This window comes from Accipiter gentilis, chromosome 8 (assembly GCF_929443795.1).
Source record: "Accipiter gentilis chromosome 8, bAccGen1.1, whole genome shotgun sequence".
NCBI lineage: Eukaryota > Metazoa > Chordata > Aves > Accipitriformes > Accipitridae > Astur > Astur gentilis.
The window spans coordinates 40,671,032-40,690,506 of NC_064887.1; the positions used below are offsets into that span (position 1 = coordinate 40,671,032).

The 19,475-nt window shown below is 56.5% G+C and overlaps 2 protein-coding genes across 2 annotated transcripts; one reads left to right on the forward strand and one right to left on the reverse strand.

Annotated features, from left to right (window-relative positions):
• Positions 1–278: 278 nt before the first annotated feature.
• Positions 279–13,062, reverse strand: MAP2K2 (mitogen-activated protein kinase kinase 2). Its single transcript, XM_049808274.1, has 11 exons — positions 12,920–13,062; positions 11,163–11,373; positions 9,595–9,741; positions 8,857–8,934; positions 8,356–8,407; positions 8,136–8,260; positions 6,462–6,675; positions 5,504–5,568; positions 4,569–4,630; positions 3,833–3,878; positions 279–2,459 (listed from the first exon to the last, which is right to left on the reverse strand). Exons 1-11 carry the CDS (start codon positions 13,003–13,005, stop codon positions 2,349–2,351), a joined length of 1,197 nt encoding a protein of 398 aa, XP_049664231.1. The 5' UTR covers positions 13,006–13,062; the 3' UTR covers positions 279–2,348.
• A 1,174-nt stretch (positions 13,063–14,236) lies between these two features.
• On the forward strand, positions 14,237–19,360 carry CREB3L3 (cAMP responsive element binding protein 3 like 3). Its single transcript, XM_049808279.1, has 10 exons — positions 14,237–14,450; positions 15,783–15,898; positions 16,070–16,325; positions 16,840–16,955; positions 17,181–17,312; positions 17,398–17,504; positions 17,691–17,759; positions 17,893–17,977; positions 18,331–18,427; positions 18,500–19,360. Exons 1-10 carry the CDS (start codon positions 14,435–14,437, stop codon positions 18,847–18,849), a joined length of 1,344 nt encoding a protein of 447 aa, XP_049664236.1. The 5' UTR covers positions 14,237–14,434; the 3' UTR covers positions 18,850–19,360.
• Positions 19,361–19,475: the final 115 nt, after the last annotated feature.

Genomic DNA, 19,475 nt, shown 5'->3' on the forward strand with positions numbered 1-19,475 from the left:
CTGATCCCGACTCCCCTGGGGCAGGATTTAGGGCATCGCACCATCCTCAGACCTTGCACCTGTTCCGGCCGGGGCTGCCTCCTGCCAAGATAATTCCGTTATCGCCTTCTTCCGCCGGAGGCGGCCGATGGGCAGCGCGGCGACCCGGCACATCCCGGCGTGGCCATGTCCCCAAGCACGGTCAGCGACATGGCTCCCGTCCAGGGAAGGCCCGCTGGGGTTCCGGCTCTGCAGGGGTTAAAGCCACTTGGGGCACAAGCAAGAAGAAAAAAGGCCTGTAAATGTAAAGTGCCATTTATTTTTTTTTTTTTTTGTCTCATGATGAAAATACCAAGTTTAAAAAAAATAAATTGCACCAACAAAACGCTCGATACGCTTTCTCCTCCTCCTCCTCCAAAGCCCAGCATCAAACCCAACTGAAAATATCCTAAAGCTTTATGAACTGTCCCCTTCCCCACCTCCCACTTAAATTAAGAGGCAAAAAACATAATGATGAGCATCCCCGCAGCTCCGGGGCGACTTGCCTGGGCACGAGCTGAGCCAGCAAGCATAGACATTCCCAGCCCCCCAAAATCTGGGGTCTCCCCCCCAGGTTTGCCTTGGGGGGAACGCGGCTGCCCCCAGCACTCACCCAAGCAAGGCAACACCATCATCCTTTGCTAGGGATGGGGAAAGAAAAGGGTATATGAGGGGTTTGGGGTTACCGTGTCACAGCACTTGTTTTTGGGGGGCTGTTGTGGTGGGACCCAAGCGCAGGCAGAGGAGATGTCAGCTGCCAGCCCAAGGGGATTAAAAAAAAGCAGCCCAAAGAGAAGGAAAACATGCCAAAAAAAAAATAAAAATCCCACCAAGCTTCCAAAAACCATCTCCTCACAGGGGGCTTGGGGATCGCAGAGGTCCCACACAGTGGGGGAACAGGGGAGCAAGTCACCCAAAAACACATACACGTGGTGGAAAATGAGGCGACAGCGGGGAGCTGTGGTGCTGGCAGGGATGGATCCGGCCGCTCTGCTGGGGCTCAGCCTTCGCAGCCATGGTGGGACCTGGAGGGCGGGTTTACCAGGTTCTTCCCGGGCAGGGGGGGGACGACAACGTGACAGGGAGAGACCGTCAGCCATGGTCAGACCAAGGTGGTCTTCGGAAAACCCCGTGGCCTCAGGACAACGTGGGTCTCGCTGGGTGGGTTTATCGCCTACCTGAAGGGCCCAGCCTAGCCACCCCGCACCTGCTGGATGAATGGAGTTGGGGACTTGGGGGGGGGGGGGCTCCGATGGGAAGCCCTGGGGCTCTGCTACAGCCACGATGGCCAAGGCCTCTCGTGGGGTGGGCGAGAGGCAGCTGGAGGGGGAAAACCTGCAGCCTGGAGGGGTTTCACCCTTCCCCATCCCCAGGAGATGGCAGGGTCAGGAGAGGGACCCAACTCTTGGGCTAGCCCGGCTCTGTCCGACAACCGGGCTCTGCTTCCCACCTCTCTGTGCTGGAAGGAAAGCCCATGCTCTCCCCTTGCCTTGGCACCTAAAGGTGAGAGCCACGGTCCTGGGGGGACCTGCTCACGCACCCACCCCGCAAGCTCCCACCCGATTCCCTCCTGCTGCGAGCCGAGAGCTCGGCCTGTGCTGAACAGATCAAGACCCTTCGCTAAATATCCAGTGCGCGACAAGAACAGGCTTTAAAACAACTGTTTAGAAAGAAAACAAAAAATTACAAATCTCTCCTCCACCCGCAGAAGGACCGGGAGGGAGCTCACTGCTACGCTCTTCTCCAGCTCAGCTATAAATCATCCCGTACACCTCCTGCCCGCATCAGTGGGGTGCCCACCTCATCTCCAGCCATGCCGGGCAGGATGGTGACAGTTTCTGGCCACCCTAGACAGGGTTTCTCCAATTCCTGGCCCCACCAATATCTCTGCCCCAGAGCCCACATAAAAAACAGGGAGGAGGTGAAACGTCTGCTGTGCGGGCCCTTGTCCCCGTCCCCTGCCACCGTCTCACACACATGCAAGCGTGCACACGTATGATTTTCTTTTTTTTTTTTAACCCAAGTGAACATGTTTCCAAAAAAAAAAAAAAGAGAGAGAAAAATTAACATAAGCAGCACCACATTTCCCAAGTGTCAGGAGCTCCAGAGCTGGAGCAGAGGCCTGGAACACCCCCACATCAAAAGAAACCAACCCCGCTTTGGCTGGGGGACGGCCGATAAAGACGCTTCCGAGGGGACGGTGCTTTGCCGCTGGGACGCGAGGCGAGCGGGGGCCAGGGAGAAGGAAGGAGGGCAGTTCTGTCATTTACTGAAGGAGAGGAAATGGTGACAGAGGCAGATGTACTGACACCAGGCGGTCGGCTCGGCCTTCACATGGCAGCACGGGTGGGTGTGCTGGGCTGGTTCAACCGTAGTGTTTTGCACAGCCAGCCGGCGAAATCCACCTCCTCCACTTCGGAGCGTTTGATGAAGGTGTGACTCTGAAAGCGAAGGGAAAGAGGGTTAGGACCATCGCCGGCTGCTCCCCAGCTCCCAAAACCCAGCCGTGCCATGAGCTAGACCCTGGAGAGGTGAAAAGATCCTGGTGCCACAGCTCAGGCTGCTCTCAGGCAGCGAAAGCAGATTTTGGGACAGTATTTGTTCCCTGCAGCCCCGTGGCTGGGATTTTAACCTGTGCTGGCCACGTAGTCAACACACAGGCATGGGAGCAATGAAGATTTAGAGGAGAGCAGAGCCTGCATGGCCCCTGCCTGCGAGCAGACGAAAACCCTGCTCCCCTGGGGCAGAAGGTGTCAGAGAAGCACAGGCAGGACAAGACAACTTTTGCACAAGGGCACAGGGCCACAAGGACACAGGCCACCTCCTTTGCAAGGGCGATGTGGGAGCACCCAGACGTAGCTCAGGGGCTCAGCACGCCGCCGAGGAGGAAAGCTGAGGTCAATGTGGTTAAACTGGGCTCATAGAATGGTTTGGGTTGGAAGGGACCTTAAAGATCATCTAGTTCCAACCCCCCCGCCACGAGCAGGGACACCTTCCACTAGAGCAGGTTGCTCAAAGCACCGTCCAGCCTGGCCTTGAACACTGCCAGGCGTGGGGCATCCACAGCCTCTGTTCCAGTGCCTCACCACCCTCAAAGTCAAGGACGTCTTCCTAATATCTAATCTAAATCTACCCTCTTTCAGTTTAAAACCGTTACCCCTCGTCCTATCACTACACTCCCTGACAGAGTCCCTCCCCATCTTTCCTGTAGGGCCCATTAGGTACTGGAAGGCTGCTGTAAGGTCTCCCCAGAGCTTTCTCTTCTCCAGGCTAAACAACCCCAACTCTCTCACCCTGCCCTCATAGGGGAGGTGCACCAGCCCCCCCGATCGTCTTCACAGCTCGAGCAGGTCCATGTCTTATGCTGGGGACCCCAGAGCTGGACCCAGTACTGCAGGTGGGGTCTCACCAGAGCAGAGTAGAGGAGAAGAATCCCCTCCCTCGACCTGCTGGCCACGCTGCTTTTGAGGCAGCCCAGGACACGGTTGGCTTTCTGGGCTGCGAGGGCACATTGCCGGCTCCATATATTCATATTCATATGCCTAGATGAACTGGGAAGCAAAGGTTTGTCTCAGGCACCCCTGCAGACATGGGACAGCTGGGTGGTTCCCATCCCGGACTCTGCATGGGCTAGATACCATCACTGCCTTTGAATCACAGGTGAGTCATTCCCTCTCCCAGGCTCTATTTGGCTCATCTTAAGCTCAGCCTGGGAGCTTCCAGCCTTTTGAGCAAGAGGCACAGAGGGACAAGGCAGCATTTTACAGATCTGGTGCCACCCCACTGTCGAAAGAAAATTGCTCTCCCTACTTACCATCAGCATCTTCAGATCTGCCCGTTCTGCTGGATTTTTAATTAAGCTGAAATGAGAAGAACAAGAGACCAAAACCAATGCTGAGACGTTTCTTGTGGGAAACCAGCTATCTGGCTGGAGAGGTCTCCAGCTTCACCAAAAGCCACTTGGCCTCCTGGCTGCCTTCCCCAGGAGCCTGGCAGCATGGAAACAGCTCACAAAGCATTATCTCCAACAGCCCACCTCCTAGGGAAAGCTGCAGGATCTGTCTCTTCTAGATTGTGTGGATGAACTGCACACTGCAAATGGAGACAAGGACCTAAGGCTTGGCGGGGGATGAGTGACTTTTTTATAATGTCCAGTCTCTGCGATTCAATAGGAGCTGCAGCAGCATCTTCAGGTGTCCCCCCACCACATCAGAAGGTCTGGAAGTTGATGGTGTATGCCTGGTGCCTGCAAGGCTGTGGGGTGACTCACAGCCCCAGCAATCTGCTCCACCATCCCCCTGCCAGGTTCATATTTAGAAGGTGCTGGGATACTGCTAAGCATCACCACAAATAAACTGCTTTTATTCCAACCCTTCCCAAGGCAGGAGTTCCCAGCACAATGAAGGATCATACTGCGGCCAAGGAGAGATCACCTACAGAGCATGGAGAACATTGTGTTACACTGAACATTTTGGGTGGAGGGGCAGCCTGCAGAGCTGTCAGGGAGTACATACAGGCCTCCACCTTCAGCTGTAAGATGAAATCCTTACCATTTATTTACAAACTCCTGGAAATCTTGCGTGAAAACTCCATTCGGCAGCTTGGGAGGTGGCTGCAGAGAAAAGAAGGGTTTTCTGCATCACTGTGTGTTAATGGGTCAAAACACCGAGTGTCACCTACAGTCTTTAATGAGCTGCAGAAAAGCTGTGCTCTACAGCTACCCTCCTCCTCCAAGCTGCCCTTTACAACTAGGGAACTGCTCTCTGCCATTTCTTACCCTGGCAGAACGTGGCTGGGCTGGCAGCAAACTGCTGCCCCAGCATGACACGCAGCTGGGGGGGACCCCATGCTGAATCACTGCCAAAGCTGGGAAACCGAAATTGCAGCATCGCAATTCTGGATCCAAGCTCGCAAATCCCGCCTCTGGCAACGCCTACAGCGGACGAAGCCGATCCAGAAATGACAACTAGGGGTCAATTCTTATCACCCTGAAAGGAGAAGCTGCTCTTTCCACTTGCTGGTGGGATGGACCCTACCTTCCAAGTCTGGCAGGACATTTCAGCCTGGGATTTTAGCACTGGTCACCCTCATTCAAAGGGCTTCATCTGAGAAAACATCTGAGGCACAACCTCAGCATCTGCACAGAGGGAGTGTTCATCCTTTGCTGATCTAAGGAGAAGCATGTTTGAAATGGCCAGTTGCAGATGGAGCAGGTCATTACAGCCAAGAGCTCCCCTTGCTGCTCTCCTCTTTCAAGGATATTACAAACTTCCCCTGCAGAGCCTTATTCCAAAACCAGAGATTCTTCTGCATTACAAATAGGTAACGGGGAGAAGGAAAGGACGTCAGTGCAGCTCAGAGGGGCTCTCTATCAAAAAGCCCCTGTTCAAGCAAAGGTTTCAGAGCCCATCCTGACTCAGCAGTGGACGTGACACTGTGGTACCTCAGGGAAGCCCAGCAGAGCTGACAGTAAAGAAATACCCACCTCATTAACTATATAATCCAGCAGTTCAAAGATGGCCATTGCAGGCCGGCTGTCCATCCCATGGCCTGCACGGTTAAGATGACAAAAACAGTGGTGAGAGGCTGTTCAGGGACAGCAAGGGGCCTCATTTTGTGTGAGAAGCATGTGTGCTGTGGGACTTTAGCTGGGAGCGGCAGAGGCAACCCACTTGGGAATTGACTCGTGGTTAAAAAAAAAAACGGAGCGAAAACGAAAACACATTCCAAAATCTTGGATTTCTTTCTCCGTGCCTATAGTCCAGATTTATTTCCTAGCTTGGAGCATTTGGAGAGTACCAGACCATCTGCTGTGGCAGGCTGGCAGTGCTTCTAGAGCCTTCTGCTTCCAAGCAAATGGGTTGAGCAGAGCCTCCTTCAAACACCTGTGCCAGTGTGGTACCTCCACAAGAGCTTCCAGCAAAGCCGTTCCCAAAAAGCTGCCCCAAGCTTGAAAGGAACCTGTTGGCAGCACAGGTAGAGCCTGAGGAGCAACATGGGCTGTGACAGTGTCCCTCAAAGCATCTCCTCCAAGGGATCCACATCCCAACAGCCTGCACCGTCCCCAGCACAGGGTGATTTGCTGCATGGCTTGAGCCTTCTCGTGGGATGCAGGAGGGTCTAAAGGCAGATTAACTGAGCTCTTCAAAAATCTTAACAGACCCTGGTTGACATCCTGAGAGCAATCTTCTCACCTCCCCATGCAACACCAGACTCCTGCCTGTGCTCGTGAGGAATTACAAACCTCCGTGGTAGAGCAGATACTGCTGGAGAATTGACATGGCTCCATCTGCTCTGCAGAGAGGGGCCTCTCTAGAAACACTCACCTCCCCACCACAACCTCATCCAAAACAGCCTTTGGCTAACCCAGCCACACCGAACACAACCCGACCCCTTTGCCCCCACGTCTGCATGTTGTTTCCAATGCATACGACAGCCCCTACCACTGACGGGGCGTCCTGGGGGCCTGGCCCGCGGCGAGATGCTGTGAGACTCTCCCTCTGCCCCGTCCACCACAGGACGGCCAAATATTGCTTCCAGTTCCTTGGAGTCTGGCGGGGGGATTGGGTACCTTCCGATAGACAGCTCCACTAACGACAGACCCATGCTCCAGATGTCGGACTGGACCGAGTAGTGGGTGCCCTGCAACCGCTCGGGCTGGAAGGAAAGACCACAGAAACACACACTGACACAGAATATCAATACGCAAAGTCATAAACATCATGCACTGAAATTAAATAGATGAGACTCGATATCCTGACAGCCTCTCCAGCTCAGCTCTCCACCCCTTCAGGGAAAGGGCTGTCCCAAAGGGGTCATGTGCAAAGGGGATCTTTCATTTGCATCATGTGCAAACATAAAGCACTTGTACGCAGCTAATCAACAGCTAGAGTTGAGCAGCATTTACAGCTGCTTATACTTAGGAGTCCAGAGTACACAGTAGGAATCTATTTCTCTGTATGCTGAGATCTAATGAACTCAATTTATTAGCAAAATTTTTTGTTTTCCTGCTCATTCCTGTTAATACACAAGAGGAATTTGAGGAGCAGAAAAATCTACTCTAGGCTCTTACCATTGAAAGAGAAATAAAAATTAAATCAATCAATGCAAGTCATCCATACTGGCAGCTTTGAGTCAGCTGTGCAGACCCAGTGGCTGAGTGCAAAGGAGATATTATTTTTAAATAGCCACTGTCTAACTATAACTGTACTTGAATAACCATTCCCAAAATACGAGAGCAGCTCAGACCTAAGCACAGAAGTGTAGTCTGATGGCTTCCCCTAATAACCCACCGCTCATTCCCAGCCACAACTACACATGGTGAGGTGAGAAGACCCCCACCTGTCCTCTGCCTTTCAGCCAGCAGGACCTGGGGAATCAGAGCCAGCCAGAAGGTGATTTTATTGTTAAGGACACCATATTATCTGCAGTTGAGCTAACACTGATTATTCTCATTTAAAGGAGGAGAGGCACAAACAGCTCTTCCTGCAGTTCACTCTCACTGGCTGACTCCAATTTGGCTTTAATTTCCCATTAGCCTGTACAAAAACCCACCTGTACTAAACTGGTTTTACCCCAATTTTGCCAGCAAGTGCACATGGTCAAAGCAGCAGAGGAGGTGCATGTACCAGCATCTGCATCCCCTCCACAATCATTTTTCTGCACAGAGCTTTGCATACAGAAAATAGAACGATGTTTCTGAACCCACAAACACTCGCCAAAATAAAACATGGAAGCATTTGTAGGATCTGAAACATCTTTCCCTGCAAGTCTCTGCACTTCCACATGCCACCACCACTAGCCAGGCACAGGCTAGAGTCGACAGGACACCGACTCCTCAGGAGGATGAGGCGGCATCTGCTTCTCCAGCACAGGACAGTGCCTCGAAGCACTGGGCTCGCCCCTGATGTGAACCAGGAATGGGGCAGTCCAGAGAAGGAGGAAAACATAGAGCAAAACTGTAAGCAAATCAGATACTATGTGCTGATTCTGTAAGAGCTGAGTTGAACCCAAATTGTAAAAAAACCCAAAACCACCACACCTCCCCCAACCCCCTCCCCCCAAAAAACCCAAATCCCCCAAAAACCCAAAACAGCCAACAGTTGAAAGGAACTTACAGACATGTAGGACCGAGTTCCCACAAAAGAGTTTGCCATGGAGTCAATGAGTTGACCGCTGACCCCAAAATCACACAGCTTAATCTCTCCTCGAGAATTAACCAGGATGTTAGAAGGCTTCACATCTGACAACAGCAAGAGACAAGAGCGTAAACACAACTCTAGGTAAAATACAGGGCTCTTGTACTGCAGGCAGTTATTTTTAGGTTCCTCCTCTCACCTCTGTGCATGATTTGGTGCTTCTCTCTCAGATACGCCAAGCCTCTCAGAACCTAGAAGGAAACCAAAGACAGGATGAGGTCAGAGCTGGGAAGGGAAGTGCTTTCCCTTCGGCAGGACACGTTGCATAAACTCTGGGTGCTGCCACACTGCAGTTTGGTGAGGAAAACCATCCCATAGTGTCTCCATGTTTCAGGGTTTACAATTTATCATCAAGTCAATCACAGATCTTGGGTTTACCACCCAAGAAACATTCTCCCAAATCTTCTCAAGGAGAGGCCAACACCAGCTGGTGCAATGCAAGGAGTTGGAGCTATGGAGAGTGGTTATGAATATGCTTTCCCCCCTCCCCTCTTGCACACACCACTGCCTCTTGCCCTAGGTCAGGATAGGAAAGCGTGTATGGGGAAACGAAGAAAGCTTTCTAAGGTAATACAAGCATTATTCCCAAACCGTGCCCAGCAAATGCTTTCTGGAAGCCTGAAGAGCCACTGTAACTCACCGCTATACTGACTTTCCCCAAGATCTCCTCAGGAATTCTTTTGGCTTCTTTCAACACTTGATCCAAAGACCCACCATCCTAAAACAAAGAACACTGAAATGACCAACACGCCAATCACTGGCAGGAAAACAGAGCAGCTGGCTGTACAGGCAAGTATGCCCAGGGAGGGCAAGTGGTATGCAAGCAGTACGTAGCATCCCAGCTCAGCTGTCTGCAACAACTCAGCATCAAGTACACCTCGTTTACAGCAGAAAAAAAGATAGCTGGTAATCAGAGCTCAAGCATCTTGCTGAAAACTATTTTAATGCTATCTTCTATCAGCTCTACTTCTTGCTATTAGTTCTTAGCTTCCTTTCTCTCAGTGGTAAATGTGAAGATGATGCTGTCAGCACTGATCCGGAGGAGCGACAACACTATTCACCGCCAGAGACAACAGAAACTGCACACTGTGCTTCACTGCAAGCTCTGTAGAGTGGCAGGTTTACAACATTTCCTTTTGGCCAACCCCCCAAACCTCTGCTTCCGCTTTCCAAAAAGTCAATCTCTCTGTCATATCAATGCCTAAGCAGGAGAGTGCAGGTCCTACCAGGCACACAGTGGCCTTGCTGCAGCCAGAGCAAGGAGCCATTGCGGCTGCCAGCACCCTAACCCATTTCACTTGAAATTTCAAGTCTTGGGGAGATGCAATTCAGAACACTCCAGGGAACGGCAGTTTGCAGAGGAGGAATGGGGACTCACCATGTGCTCCATGCAGATGGAGATCTCTCCATCGCTGTAGAAGGCTCCATAGAAACCCACGATATATGGGGAATTACACTCGTGCAGCACCTGCAGCTCTCGGATAATCCGATTCCTGATGGCCGGTTTGATTTCTAAATGAATCAGCTGCCAAGAAAGAAAAAAATATTCAAGGTGTAATGCCTGGAAAAACTTACAGGAACCACATGAGCAAGTCCTGAGTGTTGGAAAGAATAAAAAAAAAAACATCTTCAAGGGAAGCTCTGCTTTGGCATAGACTTTTTACCATTTGCAGGCTAACATTAAGGATAAAGGGAGAGGTAGAGCCCTGTGTAACCTGTTAGCGACTGAAGCAACTGCCGGCCATGTAACACCCAGAGATCACACAAGATACAGAGCAGAAAGACAAGTCAGAAGTTTGATGCAGATCTGACTCAGCAGACAGGAACATTTTCACAAGTTCTGTAGGTGTTGTAAGAAGAGGTGCTCTGATATCAAGGAAACCACAGAAAGTAAAAAAATCCCATGAAGATTATGCACGTGAAAGAGCAGTTGCTTTATTCCTTGGGCTCCACATAGAGTTAGTTAACACAGCTGTGGGTAGAGGCTAGAAAATACGATGGCAGGTCAGATAAAAGAGCCACTGTTACTGTAAGCTCTAGGACACCCTACCCCAGGGACGTCTGTCCTTCCCACAGACCTACAAAGGCCAGCATCTACAGGAAGGACAGCAGCTTGCTTTCACTTCAGTTCCTGAACATGGAGCTCCCAACAGTCTTAAAACCACCCAGTGACAACCAATGCTCCCAAACCAAACACCCTGGAAGACTCTGAGAACTCGGCTGAGAGTGAAGCCACCTAGAGAAGCGGATTTGCTCATGAGACCCGCTAAACCATCCCAACAGCAGGTGAGACCAGACTTTCAAGGAAGCTGTCCTACAAGTGAGCGGTTGCACTGTTCTCACTGAGCACTGCCTTTTCTAATAGGCAGACAAAGCATCTCCTAGTTTTCTACTGTAGGGCACCACAGTAGAAGACGTTGCCCATAAATCTGCATCTGAGAGGAATTGCTGTCATGGCTGCTTGGAGCTTCCTTGAGGATCTGTTAAGTGGGGGGGTGAGGAACGTGTGTGCGCCAAACCCATCCTCCACCAGCCATTTCCAGTCCTCGTTAGCAATGACCTAGGATCCTCAAGAGATCTTCTTCCTACTGCTTCTATCCAGTTTAGCTGAGTTCATTAAAACCATCTTCACTGGAAAAAAGAGTAAACGTATGTTTTTACACAAGACGCTCCAAACCCCAGGGAGCTGTTGCTAAGAGCACAGCCTCTCCCAGAGGAGGACTTGGAGACAAGCAGGGCAGCTTGGAGATGAAGCACGAGAGGCTCCACGTAAAACCTAGCCAGGGCCAGCCAGGACCATGGTTCTGACCCAGGCGAAGTGGTTAGGGTGCAGACAGGTCACTGCAGAGAGATCCCAGAGAGATCCCTGGCTCTCCCAGAGCCAGGGCGAGTGCCGGACACTCTCTAGCACAACACCACCACCCACTCCTCCCACTCCCCCATTACCTTCCGTGCCATAACAAGCCCTGAGGGTTTGTGCTGCACTTTGGTGACCACACCGCCATTGCCAGCCCCCAATTCGGAGATCCTCTCAAAGTCATCGTCCTTCAGCTCGCCCACTTTGGCCTTCTGTGTGAGGAAAGCTTCCAGGCGCTTCTTCTGCTGCTCGTCCAGCTCCAGTTCCTCAAGCTTCTTCTGAAGATCTACCAGGTTCGCCCTGGAGAGGGGAGGAGGAGACAGGAGGGATGGTCAGAGACTACAAGGGCAGCATCAGAGAAAGAGGGGTTTTTTTTTTAGGGAAGTGGAAGGAAATAACTGAAAACCATCATCTGACATGTACTCAGCCCCTGATACAGCAGCAAGACTAAAGCAAAGCTCTGGAGAGAGGCAGGGCTCAGCTCTGGTGCTGACAGGGTCACACGGACAGCGAGACCCATGGTGCAATATCTGCCCAACACACACATCTCCTCTGGAGAGGAGCTTTAGTGCAGTCAGCCGTTTTGGGAAAGCCAAGGAGTAGGGAAAATACTTCAGTCCTTAAAGTGGCAGCACAGCTCAGCCCGGAGAGAACGGCAGCACCAGCAACCTCTCCCTTTCCCAACAAGGGAAGCCAAGCTTGGATTTTGCTGCGAAACATGAGAAGGGCTTTCCACGGTGTCCAGCAAGCCCCTGCTCCATTACACCCCCCTGCTCCACCACCCCCAAACCCACCACTCCCGAGCACAAAGGGGCATCTGTGCTCCCCCAGCACCTGCTGCTGAGCTCCCATTGCCCGCACAGGCTCCAGCTGCTCTCTCCCATTTGCTGCTCACCATCTTATCCCCCACCACCCACACCTAGGGCAACGGTTTGGGACCGTCTCATCCCACCCCTTCCATCCCGCACCCCCATGTGATGCTCTGCCTCCCCCTAGCACTGCCCATGACCCCCTCTCCACCATTACCCTTTGCCCCACACGTCCTGCCCCCCCCAGTCCTGATTATCCCCCCCCAGTCTTGCTTCCCCAAGTCTAAGTCCCCATCCTAGCCCCAACCTCTGTGTCCAGGCCTGGTCCCCACATGCCCCAGGCCTCAGCTGCCCCCAGACCTTCCCCCAGCCTCCTCTGCCTTCACTGCCACCCCCCCCAAGCAAACCTGGGGATCAGCCCAGCCTCCACTCCTGCCTCATCCCATCCCCACCTGCCCCAGCCCAGCCTCCCTAACCCCCAACCTGCCATCCCCCCCAGCTCCAGCTCCCGGACCCCCTACCCACCCCAGACACCCCCAGGCTGGGCCCATCCAGACCCCAGCCTCGGCCTGACCCTGCTCCCCCCAGGCCTGTCCTTGCTCTCCCCAGGCCTGCCCTGACCCCCCCACACCCAGGCCTGTCTCTGCTCCCCTCAGGCCTGCCCTGACCCCCCTCCAGGCCTGCCCTGACCCACCAGCCCCCAGGCCTGTCCGTGCTTCCCCCCAGGCCTGCCCTGACCCCCCTCCAGGCCTGTCCCTGCTCCCCTCAGGCCAGCCCTGACCCCCCCCCCCACCAAGGCCTGACCTGCTCCCCAACCCTCCAGGCCTGTCCTGCTCCCCAACACCACCAGGCCTGTCCCTACTCCCCTCAGGCCTGTCCTGACACCCCCCCTACCCCGGGGTCTGTCCCTGCTCCCCTCAGGCCCGCTGCCCGCCCTGTCCCGGCCCTCCCAGGCCCGGTAACCCCCCCCACCACCACCACCACTCCGCCCCACGACCGCGGCGCAGGCTGGGCGGGCCCCGCCACCACTCACTCACTCGGCGGAGCCGTCGGGGCTCGGCCCCTCGGCGGCGCTGGGGGCGATGTTGAGGGCCGGCAGCACCGGCTTCCTCTTGGCCAGCATGGCCGGGCCGGGCCGCGCCTGCGGGGCCTTAGCGGGGGCGCGGCCGCGCGGCGCGGGGACGCGCGGGGGCGGGGTCAGAAGGGGGGCGGGGCCGGGCGGGGCCAATGGGGCCGCGCGGCGCGGAGCCGCGCGGGAGGGGCGGGGCCATAAAGGGGAGGGGGGCAGAAAGGGGCGGGGAGTGAGAGTGGAGGCGGGGTTGTGGAGTCTCGCGAGAGTTCGCTGAGGGGGGAGAGGGAGGAGGCGGCGGGGCGGGCGGCCATGGCTGAGGGGGGCGAGGCCTGAGGTTGGCAGCTGGGGGAGGGAGCGCTAATTGTCTTCTCAGTAATTAGCAGAGACCCCCCCCCCCCAGCCCCTGTCTGCCCTGCCCAGCCCCTGCCCACTCTCTGCCCACTCTGCCCTCCTGCCTGGACCCCAGGCAGCAGGCCCAAGGGGATGCTCGAGGGCCCTAACGAAGCCAGGCAATTAGCAGTCCCTGGGGAAGACCGTGGCGCCAGGCGGGCGGACAGACGGACGGACGGACGGACGCCCTTTGCTCGGTTCCAGGGGCTCCCGTCTCTGCTGCCGGGCCATAAACCAGGGAGCGGTGCGGGCAGCTGCCGCCCGGTCAGAGGGCGTCGAGCAGCCGATAACGGGACGCGGCCTTGTCCCTGCGCCACGCCTCGGTCACACGCCGCCTTACTCACCCGTCCCCTCCCTGCGTGAAGGGGATCCGGCGGGATCCCAGGGGATCTGGTGGGAAGGGGCTGATCTGGAGGCTGACACACGTTGGGCTGGCGCCCTCGCTGTGGGGCGATAGGGAGGGACGAATGTGGCGGTGGACGAACCGTAGCGTGTTTGGCCCCCAGACAGCCACGGGGCAAATGGAGGCATGGAGGGTGCAGGCAGCCCCGCTGGCAGGCAACGGCCAGGCAGGCAGCAGAACCCAGGTATCTGGGCCAGCCCTGGCCGCAGGGAGCGGAGGGGACCGTGGTTTGTTGTGGAGGAAGCCATAAGTGGTAGAGTCCAAGTCGACGTCTTCCCCGGATGTTGTTCTCGACACCTATAAAATGCGATTAACGCTGATACGCTCTGAAAAAAAGGGAAATTGTCCCCAAAAATGGGTGAAAGTTCACGGGCAATCACAGCAGTTGGACTTTGCTCACCAGCCCCGGGCCCCTCCTGCCCCATTCGGTGGCGGAGGACAAAAACATTTGGCTAATGAATTACGGAGCGCAGTGGGTCCGGCCCCAGGGCAGCCCTGCCATTGCTCACTGCCATCCCCAATCAGGGTCAGGAGATTTTGCAATCTGGGACATTATTTCTGTGCAGTTGGAGTTTAAACTTTGCCACTTGGGTCAGGACACCACAGAGGAGGAGGTGGCTGGGCTCGGTGTCCGCCCCGCTCTTCCGTGCACTGAGGGGGTTGAGAAGACAGCACGGATCCGTGGGAATGGGATCTCACACAGGTATGTCCTGGCTGCCAGCGCTCAACAGGTTCCCTCTACCTGCTGGTCCCATCGGGCTGTCAGGGCTCACTGGAAGGACTGACGATGAAGGACAGGGTGCAATAAAGCCCCTTGCCTGGATTGGCCAGCCAAACTTCCTGGTAATGACAACCGTCCCCAAACCCGGCTTGAAGGACACTTGAGTCAGTGCTTAATAGGTTGGGAAGGACAGTTAGGTAATGGGTTGGGTGGAGTGGCTTGGGTAGTTGGGTGGTGGGTTGAGTGGTGGGTTGAGTGGTTGGGTGGTGGGTTGGTTGATCAATCAATCAGACAGTTGACTGGTCAGTCAGTTGGTCAGTGGGTTGGTTAGTTGGTCAGTCAATCAGTTGGTCATTTGGCCAACAGGTTGACCGTTTGGTCTGTTTCTTGACTGGTTCATTTATTTGGCTGGTCATCCAGTTAGTCAGTTGGTCAACTGGTTGGTCAGCTGGTCGGTTAGTTGGGTTGTCAATTGGCTGATCGGCCGTTTGGGCAACTGGTCAATTGGCCTGTTGGTTTTCTCTGAGTCTGGGGTCTCAAGCAGTGCCTAAAGTGGCAGTGGCAGAGCGGGGCTGAGTCCCCTCCTTGGGGCTGGCCGGTGGCAGCAGTCTCCTCCCCCTCCACTTGCCACCCAAAATGATTAACCTGATCTTCCGGAGTGGTCATACACATGGGACAGGGCTGGATGGGGGAGCTGACCCAGCCCTTGGGTCTGAGCACTCATCCTGCTCCTGCACTTGGGGGGCATGGTGGGGCTGGGGCAGCTGGGTGCCTGTGGGGAGCCCTTGGCTGTGCAGTTCTCTTGGGGGAAAAAATAGAGGATTTGGGAGTTTCAGCTGCTGGAAGGGGGCGGGGGCGGCTGCCCTTGAGCCCCTGCATGCTCATGCTCTCCCTCCCACACACATGCACATAGGACTTTGCCAGATGTGCTCACATACAGGTGCTGGCACATGCGTGCACATGTGTTCACACAGCCATGTCTGTGTGGGCACACACGTGCATATTGCGTGGTCGTGTGATTGCACAGACACACAGCTCTGCACACGCGTGTGCCAGTATGGCCATGTGCACATCCAGCCGTGCACACATCCACGTGGTCACACGCACTGTCACATATGTGCATATGCATGTAGATACACCTCCCCATGGTCCCACACACATGTGCCCATGTCCAGCCATGCTCCCTGCTCCCTCTCACCAGCCCCATGCCTGCCCCGCGATTTGGGGTGTCCCTGGGGCCGTGTAGCTTGGGGGGGAGGCAGAAGGGGGCAATCACGGGGACTGGGTTAGGGACCTGACTCTGCCACCTCGCAGCCATGGCCTCTGGCGTGGACAGCCTCGACCTGCTGGACCTCCTCTTTGACCGCCAGGATGGGATCCTCCGCAGTGTGGAGTTGGGGACACCACCAGGCACTTGGCACGAGGACGGGGTGAGTCCCCTGGGCTGGGGGGGCCAATCCCCACCTCATCCCTGGGTCTGGCAGGAGAGCCCCATCCCCACGCCTTGCCCTGAAGCTGGGACCACCCTGCAGCATGGGCAGCTCCTGTGGGCACCCCAGGGTGATGGGCACCCCAGGGTGACAGGTGCCGTGTCCCTGCAGCGTGCCCAGGACAGCGAGGACTTCCTCAGCTCCATCCTGGGCTCTGGGGACTCAGTGTCCGACTCGCCCAGCTGGTCCCCAGCCGCCAGCGACAGTGGGGTCTCCGAGGACCCCCCCTCTGACCAGCTCGACAGCCCCCCCAGATGCTGTGAAGGGGGTCCCAGTGAGGTCCTGTACCCCTACACCAACCCCTGTCGGGCTCTGTCCCTCCCAGGGGGGACTGGGGCCCTGCACCCTGAGGTCTCCATCGACCTGGGTGAGCCACGGGGAAGAGACTGGGCAAAGGACCAGGCTGGGGGCACTGGAGGGACTGGGGGGGGACTGGGGACGTTGGGGACCTGAGGGGGACAGGGGAGCTGGGGTCTCTTGGGGCTAGTGAGGAAATGAGGGGAGCTGGGGGGCACTGGATGCAACTGGGCAGACCGGGGAGAACTGGGAAGTCTGGAGGACTAGGGGGGAGCCAGGGGTAGTGGGGAGAGCTTGGGAACTGGCATGAACTGGGCAGGCTGGTGTTGGTGGGAGAGACTGGAAGAGGAGGGATGTTTGGGGAGGCTGGAGGTGCTGAGTGTAAACACTTACCAGCACAGGGTGTTCAGGAGGTGCTGGGGCAGGACCAGAGGGACAGTTTGGGGGGACAGAGTCTGGGTCCACTGGACTGGTAGGTGGCAGCAAGTCACCATAGCTCTGGGCCATGGCAGGGATGAGGGTCCTGTACTGGGGACACTGGGGGACACAGGACTGCTGACAGCTTCTGCTCTCCCCTCACCCAGACATGTGGCACCCTGGCTTCTTCCTGGAGGAGAGCCAGGACCTGCCCGTGGTCTCCCCACCCGCATCCTGCACCCTCACCGTCAAGGACCTGCTGCTCTCAGGCAGCTCTGATACTGTGAGTCTCTGCCCTTGTGTCCCCATCCCTCCTCGTCCCCAGCTTTGTCCCTTCCTGGACCATGATCCCCTCTCCATCCCCACACTCGTCCCCTTTCCCACACCATGGCCCCCTCCCTGTCCCTTCCTGACCACGATCCCATCCTCATCCCCACACTGTGGTCCCTGGGGTCAGGCGTGGGGTGACCCAGCCACCCAGGGCCATCACCCATCCGTGGCCCCGCAGCAGCCGCAGGTGCCTGGCTCCCTGCTGAGGCAGAGCCAGGGGCAATTCCAGGAGCTGGTGCTGACCGAGGATGAGAAGAAGCTGCTGGCGAAGGAGGGGGTGTCCCTGCCCACGCAGCTGCCCCTCACCAAGGTGGGTGCCACCACGCCTGGGTAGGGTGCAGAGTTGGGGGGTCCCAGCCCCAGCGGCCCTGACCCTCCACCCCTGTCTCCCCCAGTATGAGGAGCGGGTGCTGAAGAAGATCCGGCGGAAGATCAGGAACAAGCAGTCAGCTCAGGAGAGCCGCAAGAAGAAGAAGGAGTATATCGACGGGCTGGAGAGCCGGTATGGACCCCAAACCCCTACTCTGGGCATGGCCGCACACCAGCCCCCGGGGGCTGGCACACCCCCCCCACCCCCACCCCAGGCACCCTGGGGGCACCTGGCTGGCCAGTGATGGGCATGCTGCTCTTTGCCAGCCCCCCCAGCTGTCCCCCCCCCCAACCTCATCCTCCTCTCCCTGTCCCCCAGGATGTCAGCGTGCACGGCCCAGAACCAGGAGCTGCAGAGGAAAGTCTTGCACCTGGAGAAGCAGAACTCGTAGGTGTTCCCTGGGGCAGGATGGGGACAATGGGGGGGTAGGATGGGGCTGGGACTCCTCCTGCCTGCCCCAGCCAGACCTATTAAGGGCAGGAGGGGCTTGGAGGTGCTAACGGGCTCTCCCTGTCCCCAGGTCCCTCCTGGAGCAGCTGAAGAAACTTCAAGCCCTTGTGGTACAGTCAAGCAACAAGGCAGCGCAGACGGGAACCTGCATCGCGGTGTGTGGAGCCCCCAACCCCCCCATGGCCTCCTTGCTTGGAGGGAGGGAGGGAGGGACGCTCAGAGCCATGCAGATATGGATGGAAGGATGGACAGAGGGATGGATGAGTGCTGAGGCAGAGGGATAGATGCTCCAAGGTTGGATGGATGGAAGAAGGGATGGAGGCATGTGAGGATGGATGGATGGATAGAGGAAGGGATGGATGGAGGCATGCTGGCAGGGGCACATGCACTGGGAGGGATGGAGGGACACAGTCCTGGTTCTGCCACCAGCCGCCTACCTGGGAGCCGTGTCGTAGAACCTGGTCCCCCTCCACCACTGTGCACAGCGACGTCTCCCCTCTGCCCCCAGGTCCTGCTCCTCTCTTTCGCGCTCATCGTCTTCCCCTCCATCAGCCCCTTTGCCCCCAGCAAGGCCGAGGCAGATGGCGACTTCAGACCTGTGCGAGGTGAGTGCTGCGCCGGGGCTGCACCGGGAGCTCGGGGCACTGGAGTGGGCCCTGACCCTCCTTCGCACTCAGTTTTCTCCAGGTCCCTGCACAATGCAGCTGCCTCCCGCGTGGCTTACACACAGCCCCAAGCTGGGGATGAGAAGCCCCCAGAGCCGCTGTGGCCAGAGCACCTTGGTGAAGCCCCCGAGACCCTGCATGAAGCCTTCGGTGGCCACACGTTCACCCCACGCTTGGACAAAGTCTCCCCCCATAATGGCACACAGCTGCTTGCCTCAGAAGGGCTGAGCAGCAGGGATGGGGATCAAGCTGACAGCATTTCAGGGGATGGCACCACACCGCACGGTGGCCTGGCATCGCTGGCCTGGACCGAGGCTGGCCACAGCAGGCCCACGGTGCTGGAGCCGGCTGAGGAGCTTTAAGCAGCACCCAGGGACCACGGGGGATGTGATGGGGTAGCTCAGCACCTCATCCCCTATGGGATAAGCCCTCGGGGTGACCCCTCTAGGATCTGCTTCCAGACACGGGCAGATGCTGGACCTGCTTGGCTTTGCTTGTATCTGTGAACTGGGAAGATGAGACCGGTTCCCATTGGCCTTACTGGGAGGGAAGGGGCTGCTCCTGTCCCCCAGGTGCAGCAGGCGTTGTGGAAGGGACACAGGGTCGCTGAGGATGGGGACGAGCAAACTGGAGGGGCCCTGGGCTGGTTGGCTATTGATGTTGCAACTGGTTGGTTTTGGTTTGGTTTTGGTTTTTTTTTTTAAGCTTTATTTTCATCTCTAAATACAAGGTATTTTGGAAAAAATTCACTTGCTTTAGTTTAATATGGGGTGATCCAGAAGGTTTCAAGGACCCTTGGGCCAGGGATGCCTCAAACCCAGCTGCCTTGAGGCAACACAGTCCAACAGAGCTGGGACACATGGCCAGACCCAGCCTAGGGCTGCCCCAGGAGCAGTGGGCACAGCAGGAGGCAGAGGGGAGGGCAGCGGCATCGGGGCACCATCCCACAGCTCGCAGCCCTGCGCCAGGCCAGGATTTGGCCGGCACC